The sequence below is a fragment of the Photinus pyralis genome, unplaced genomic scaffold (assembly GCF_008802855.1).
Source record: "Photinus pyralis isolate 1611_PpyrPB1 unplaced genomic scaffold, Ppyr1.3 Ppyr1.4_LG4, whole genome shotgun sequence".
Taxonomy (NCBI): domain Eukaryota; kingdom Metazoa; phylum Arthropoda; class Insecta; order Coleoptera; family Lampyridae; genus Photinus; species Photinus pyralis.
The window spans coordinates 24529136-24537109 of NW_022170511.1; the positions used below are offsets into that span (position 1 = coordinate 24529136).

At 37.5% G+C, this 7974-nt stretch overlaps 2 protein-coding genes across 2 annotated transcripts; both read left to right on the forward strand.

Moving 5' to 3' along the window:
- Positions 1–223: 223 nt before the first annotated feature.
- Positions 224–734, forward strand: LOC116169027 (collagen alpha-2(I) chain-like). The gene is made up of 2 exons (XM_031485058.1): positions 224–260; positions 321–734. Exons 1-2 carry the CDS (start codon positions 249–251, stop codon positions 732–734), a joined length of 426 nt encoding a protein of 141 aa, XP_031340918.1. The 5' UTR covers positions 224–248.
- A 2429-nt stretch (positions 735–3163) lies between these two features.
- On the forward strand, positions 3164–3801 carry LOC116168473 (prisilkin-39-like). The gene is made up of 2 exons (XM_031484332.1): positions 3164–3284; positions 3333–3801. The coding sequence occupies exons 1-2, from the start codon at positions 3273–3275 to the stop codon at positions 3708–3710; spliced, it is 390 nt and encodes a 129-aa protein (XP_031340192.1). The 5' UTR covers positions 3164–3272; the 3' UTR covers positions 3711–3801.
- The last annotated feature ends 4173 nt before the right edge of the window (positions 3802–7974 follow it).

The window sequence follows — 7974 nt, forward strand, 5'->3', positions numbered from 1 at the left end:
AGGATCTGGTCGCCACATCGACTTTACACTTAAAGAAGGACACCTAAATTGCTCATTTATTAATTAAATAATTATCTTGCACTTTTGCGGAAATATTAGTAATTAATCTCATTGCCTTATTTGAAAACTGTCACTGTTAGAAATTCCCTATTCTTTCTTAAGGTCGGATTGTAGTATAAATGTAACGGTTTGCCATTCATAAATTGCATTCCTTCGAAAGACATAGATACCAAAACAAGCACCTCAAAATGAACGCATTTGTAAGTACTACCTATCTATTTGTATAACAATTGTAACTTTCACGTAAACGTTTCTGGTAGATTGTATTCGCCTGCATCGTGACTTGTGCCAGCGCCAGCGGCTATTACGGCGGTGCCCATTTGTATGGCGCCCACGCCCACGCCGTACCCGCAGGTCCTACAACTCTTGTAGGTGCGTCGGGTGTAGTCGGCCCCCATGGAGCTGTAGGACCCACTGGAGCTGTAAACGGACACGGAGCCGTTGGACCAAATGGAATTCCTAACGCAGTACATGGCGGAGTTGTTGGCGGACACGGATTCGTCGGTGGTCTCGGTCTTGGATACGCACACGCCGGATTCGGGCACCTCGGTTACGCACACGCCGGAATCGGGCATCTCGGTTACGCACATGGCCACGATGATGGACAATGGCACGGCGAAGGACTCTGGGAATCTCAAGATCATGCTGGACATGGCCATGGACACGGTTGGTAAATCTACCCCAACCCTTCAATACGTTTTTGTATTTGTATAAGTATTTATTTCTTCCCATCATACTTTCATTAGAGAAGTAAATTAAATGCACTGTTTGTCAAACAACTTTTTACTTTATTTTAACGTAACCTTATACTGGAAGGTAAACTATGCAACCCTTCAGTTTACTGACAACATTGGAATTTGCCTTAGAATTTTCAGTCTGTATGAAACAATGTTTGGTGGACTATTTTAGATTTTGAAAGTGCTGGGGGTGCTGTACACTGTACAGTTACAGACGCAGCAAGAGAAGTACATGGTGCTATAGGTACTAAACCTTGAAAGGGGTACTTAAGCCAATAATTATGACGAAAGGGCATGTTTAAACCCTTTTTCGTGACTCGCAATTATTAAGCATTCCTTGATTTCGATGGTGGAACGCCTTGGGTAATACAAGTGAACCACTTGTATCGCCCGGTAAATTTGACTGTTTGTTGAGAGTAAATTTTGAAAGAACCATGAAAAAACTGAGTTCCAGGTTAATCCAAATTTGATCGTCGAACATGACGTATTCAATGGAATAATTTACCAATGTTTCACAATATGGAAATGTCAATTTTATGCTCATACTTTCAGGGTTTTAACAGTTAGCAAAATCACTAATTAACCTACTTTAACTTTTTACTGGTTGCCGTTTAAATTGGAATCTGATATCGCTCCATATAAACAAGACAAGTGCACAAATTTGGTTAATAAACTTGTTTTATATCGCAACCAGACACTCCAAATAACCGACATAAAAGATTGGTCACCGACGATAAGAAATGAAAGCGGATGTGGCGCATCCTTTCCGGGGAAATACGATGTGTTTTGTTCAAGAATATTCGGTTAACCGCACAAAATTGCTTATTTCACAATATATTTGAAAATTTGCGGGATCCCGCAAATACCGGGATCCCGCGGGATTGACATGTAACGATCCCGCAAATACCGGGATTGAAATTTTGCTGCGGGATTGCATTCCCTAGTGTCCCTAGTTGACCAATTCTCTCACTAAAACATGCGCACGTGCTAGGTGGTTTGATATTTATGATATTGTGTTATAATTTACATGTAGAACATTCGTTATTGGAATTTATTTATTTTTTTACGATTTGTAACTGTTTATTTCTCAATACATTTTTGTAAAAATCAATGGGTTTATCTGTGAAATTTATGACTGTATTCACTAAATTTTGTGCTAGTTCAAAAGTTGCAACCAGTGAAGAAAGTTTTCTGGTCATTAGGAACGTTAAAACAACCCCCAACGTTCCGTTATGTTCAAAATTTTACCCAGAGTCTACAATTTTAAGGAGATTTTAACAGCAACCGTTCCCAACCTTTGATCATTTTCGAAAATTTTCAAAAAAATCATATAATTAAAAAACCGTTCGATTTGGGCAGATGGTCACTTAAATTTATCCACACTATGCATCATTAAAATAAAGTGAATGAAAATTAGGGAATTCCATTTAAAATAGCGAAAGGATTGTAGCTGAAACAAGGCTCATTCACTAAAACATATTGGACACCTTATTCATATCTTTATTGTTTTATGTCCGTTATAAATGATTATATTATTCTATGACTAAAAATACCTAGGTAACCAGGTCACACCCCACGCGGATGAAGTTTGACCACTTCTGACAAATCGACGTCAATCTGAATGTTTTTATGCAGAAACCAGTACAATACATATTCAACACAACTTTTTTGAATATAAAGATTCATTGAACTTGTCAATTACTTCAAGGCCAACTTCATGCCTAAGTCATCATAAGTTAGTGATGAAGTAAATCATGTCCTGTGTCACATTATACTTTTATTAGATGCAGTGCTTGCATTTAAAATTTCACATTAATGACCAAATAGGTAACAAATTCACAATTCACAACATTTTTTGTGGTGATCGAATTCTATACAAACATTTATTCAATGATACAATAGTGAATAGAGCAGATTTTCCTAAATGAGTCGCGACCCACTGGTGGTCATTTAATAATGGGCCCTAGTGGGCGATTCATTCACCTATATACAATTTCCAAAAACTTGTTAGACTTGTTAGAGAAAAAAGCTAATATGTGGGTAAAAGATAAAAGGTAAAAGAAGATTCGAAATCGAAATTCCATAGTGCGGTGGAGCGATGGAACAGACTTTGCAGTTACATATTTAGGCATTAGGTTTAAGAACTTGCAATTTTCATAAATGCAACCTTTCCTATCTTATTACTGCATTTTCTACATGGATCAAGGCCATATGAAATCAACTTAAATAAGCAGTTTAAATAGCACCTTATTGTTCGATCCTCAATGGAACTAAACCTGAAACACGCCTAAATTACTCGTTTAATTAATTCAATCTAAGTGTCGCGGAAATAATTAATTTCATTGCCTTGTTTTAAATTGTCACTAGTAGGAATCTACTGTTCTAAATTTGAGGTCGGGTTGTGGTATAAATTGGAGGGCTTGTGTTTCTTAAATCGTATTCCTCCGATACACATATCAAAACATACACCTGAAAATGAACGCTTTGGTAAGTCGCATTTACCTAATGAAGTAATTACAATAAATTTTATTGCAGATTGTCTTCACTTGCATCGTAGCTTGCGCCAGCGCTAGCGGCTATTACGGCGGCGCGCATTTGTACGCTGCCCATGCTGTGCCAGCAGGACCTGCAACTCTTGTAGGCGCGTCTGGCGTTGTCGGTCCTCATGGGGCAGTAGGACCCGCCGGTGCCGTTAACGGACATGGAGCCGTTGGACCCAACGGAATCCCCAACGCTGTGCACGGTGGAGTTGTCGTAGGACACGGACTTATCGGAGGTCTTGGTCTTGGATACGCCCATGCCGGAATTGGCCACCTCGGATACGCACATGCTCACCACGATGGACAATGGCACGGTGAAGGTCTCTGGGAATCTCAGGATCATGCAGGGCGTTTCTACGGACACGGATGGTAAAACGTTATGGGATACAGTTACCAATCTCCTGTATAAATATTTATCTGTAGATACTTAAAAACAATTACATCCGTCCATCCACAGCTTTTGATTTTTTCTTTTGTGAACTATTGGCGACTTTCCAACATATGTCCAACTATTTCGTCTTTTGTTTAAAGTATCGGCCGCCTGAGTTTAAACAATCTTTTTAATCACCTAGAGAATATAATTGATCTTTAATTTCAACTGACTGTTGGTTAAGTGATAAACAGTTTTTATTCAAAATTTCATTCTTTCAGAATATTATCTCCAGAGCGTTCCATTAAGAACACAGTTATCTTATTGAATATCTTGATAACCTGATGTGCAGTTGTTTTTCTGATTGAACAATTTACTGCCATCGTGATATCGAATAATTTAATAAACTTTCTAGCTGCAATAATAACTAAGTTAGAAATAGATTGAATAGTTGGGATAGTATGAATACGTAGTTTGATGCTCAATATTTTCCATTTTTAGTAACAATTTTGAGGTACAGGACCCAAAAACTACCTGAGCAATATGTAAAATGAAGTAGCCATATTCACTATATAATTTAAACTTAACGTTACACATTTCGTGGAATTCTCTATTTTCGTTTCAAAAAAATTTTAATTTTCGAATTTTTAAAAACTAATTTCAGATTGGTGATTTTCATATTCAAACAAAATCATTTGCCAAATTCCGTCGCCTCATATTTTAGGGGTGCTCCCTTTCATGATAGAAATTTTGAAATTTTTTTTTGCAAAATTGGAAAGGGCATACCTCAAAACCTACCAAAGACGCTAATTTCACCACTTTTTTGAGGGTGGCGTCCAAAAGAAACACGTTGGACTCTCGATTTATTTGGAAATAGTGCTTGTTTTGATCCTCTCTCCCACCCAATTTTGTCTTACATACTTATATGTATCACCCTGTATATCAAATTACAGGTAGGAAAAATTAATATATAAATTCTGAATAACACGACTCGACTCGAAAAGAAGATTTTTTGTGGGAGACCCTCACACTAGCTCTAACCTACGTAAAGAGAAAATTGCAGTGACAGACGTACATCATTGCACAAAATCTGCCATTATCTCTCGGTCTAGTAGAACTCACTGTTATTGTTCGTGGTATTCTTACTGGTCGAAGAACACCCCTTTAGGTGCTGCAGGGGGCACTATAATTATTCTTCGTCATGCCTAGTTAAAGCGCGATGTACTTAAAATTTCCATGAGGTGAATTGCATCTTTTTTACTTCGCTACTGTTGGCGATTCATCCGTATCGTGCCTTCGAAGTTTGGGATATATTTCTCGTGTATGAGGCTATAATTGGAAAATTAAACACTCGTGGCTTCTGGCATTCAATCCAAGCTCGAATTTCAAATGCATTTACAAATTAAACACCAGGATCTACTTGGCAAAAGCAATCAAATTTAAAGCAGCCACATTGATCGAGATACCGGATAGCAACCACTTTATAGAACGTATCGACATATGTACATCATGAATTCTTGAAGTAGATTATGAAAGTAGGTCGCCTAGTACTATAAGTAGTTCAAGTTGGATCTGAGCACCAAGGCCATGTAACTTTCCATGCAGTTTTTAACAAAAACATTTTATTGCACCAAAGACGAATCAAATTCTGTGCACTTCACCCTTTCTCAGAACTTTTGCTACCTGCTTACCTGGTGCATTATGCACTAAATTTGGTTTTAACTTTAATTGCAACAATATTTGTGTATATTCCTGTGTGCAATGGCATGTGGTCACTACCCCACGCACAAAACACCCCTCCAGCTACCTCAAAGAAAAACAACCTTTAAATTTAGAATGGTAATTATTTTTCTCTTAGACGGTTGGCTACCGTTATAATAAAAAATTTCAATGTTGACTTTAAATTAATAATTAACTGCACACTTGACATAAATTTTGGACACCAATAGAAAAACTATTCGGGTCGCACAATGGATTCGAATAAACACGCAACTAATTGATTGACAATAAAAAAAAGTATTCCGAAGCACATGAAAGTAATAATAACAAAATCCCCGAAAGAAAGAAAAGTTAGTTTGGACATATTACCCCGCACGCAGGCGCACTCAAACTGACACAAAAAACGGTCGCTGACAGCTTCAGGAAACTTCATTTGTTCTTGATAACATTTTTGGTGACCAAATTGGGCTTGCTAAATTTGATGTCAAATGTTTGGTAGCTGTTCGGACGGTAGACACTTTTAAATTTTAATAACTGTACTAAGTTGATTGCTTTTTCAGCTCAACAAACTTCTTCCGTAACCGGACAATACACGTTAAACTGCATACAGCACTTTGGTTAACTTCACAAAACTGTAAAAATCGCGAACTGCGCCTTCATGTAATTTTATTGAGCGTAAAAAAATGTACACGCCTTTCAACCGTCGGGTCGTGAAAACTAACAGCCTCGTTTTTACCTTAACTCCAGTATTTAAGACAACACTACTTCCACCATAAAATAATCTCCTTTATAGATTGTCAAATAAATCGCAACGGAACGCGCCAATCGGCCCCACGTTTTCAACAAGAAACGGGCAATTCTTAATAAAATCTACATCCCTTTATTAGCACGAAAAGACACCGTATCGCAACTTGCAATTAACATGAAGATCATTAATGTAATGAGTTCATGAGCGCCCATGCAGCCTTTTGAGTATGTACAATTATCATGTAATAATTAAATGAGTTGCAGTAAAGGAGCGCCGATCGAAGAGATTTTGGTGTCAAATTGTTCACGTTTAATTATTAACGAAGCGATTGCCATATGTTCGGGAATTATAGCACGAAGAGGAGCCGAGTAATTAATTAAAAATCGAATTGATTTGTTTCGATTTCGTATTGAATACGAGACGAGTTGGATTTTACTGGCCATAAGCAAGTAAATCTTTTGCCTTTTTGATTGTCGTAAGTTACGTCTTTTGCCGATTATATTTGCAACCATACCGTACCTACTGATCCTTTTGCCGTTTTCTACCGCTGCATTAATTTCTCAAGGAAATTTGCCGGCTATCTGGCAACGTCGAATAGAAACGGTAATGCGGGACCTCTCCTGGAGCGTTTTCGCCAACATGGTGTAAGGAAGTTAATTATTTTCCGCCTTGAAGATACTTACGTCGAGGAACACTCGGTATATGGACTTGACGCGGAGGCTCTTTGTTACGAAAACCATAGCTCTGTTTTAAGAATTGGAATTAACAGGAAAAAAGAAGAGTTTTTTTCGTACTATTTTGAATTCTTGACCTCACCGATTGCACTTAAATTCCAATTAAAAAAAGTTAATTGCATGAACGAATAATGCAGTTGAGATGCGCCCAATTTTGTAATCATAATTAATTATTAACATTTAAATAAGTTGCAGGAAACCCGCCCTATTGAGCTAAGCCCCTGGCTAAGTCTTATTTAAAAAAAGCGCTCTTAATTAACTTTAATTTTGACACCGTTCCGTATTTTTAAGATGTAAAGTCGTTGTTTAGAAATCTCGGTGCGTTTTGCATCTTGCCGTTTGCATCCTCGCTAGTTACATTTTGTAGTACTGCCATTGAATAATAATTTATTATTCAATGGTACTGCGCAAAATTTTGATATTTCTGTAAATTTGCTTTTTTGCAATTGGTAATTCCAAGAGAGGATTCGAATTCAGAACTCTGGCTCAGTATAATAGTTCATACGTCATTCGAATCGAAGAAAAGGATTCCGATCTATGATTCGTATCAATTATTTTATGATTCACTGCAGCGCCGAGTTCAAGGAAGACAATGATGCCACTGAGACAACTGCTTCCCCAAAGGCGCCTGTTTTGATAGAGCATATTTGTTTAACTTGCTCTCTCTTTTTCTTATGTACCAAGAGAGCGTGTGATTTATTACGTCAATCAACTTCTGAAATAATAATGGATATCAAGTTCTGGATGAATGATTGTGTCGATTTATCTAGGAATTCAGTAGTTAAAAATAGCGATTCTGTAAATCCATCAGTAAAATATCAAAGAGACTTTTGAATAATGGGTGTACTTGTCTCTGTTTCCAACCGGACAGCTCAGTTTGCAAAGGCTAATTAAACCGTCTTGGAAGACCGAAGAGCCGCAGATGTCGTGGAAAGATTGAAAAATTGGTCTGTTTCTGTAGAAATTCAATTATTATTTCGCTGTGATTGTTTCGAACTACGATTTTGTGCAAGGTTACCTAATTCGCGTAACTGCGAAACAATTACTTCATGATCTTTTTTCCGGT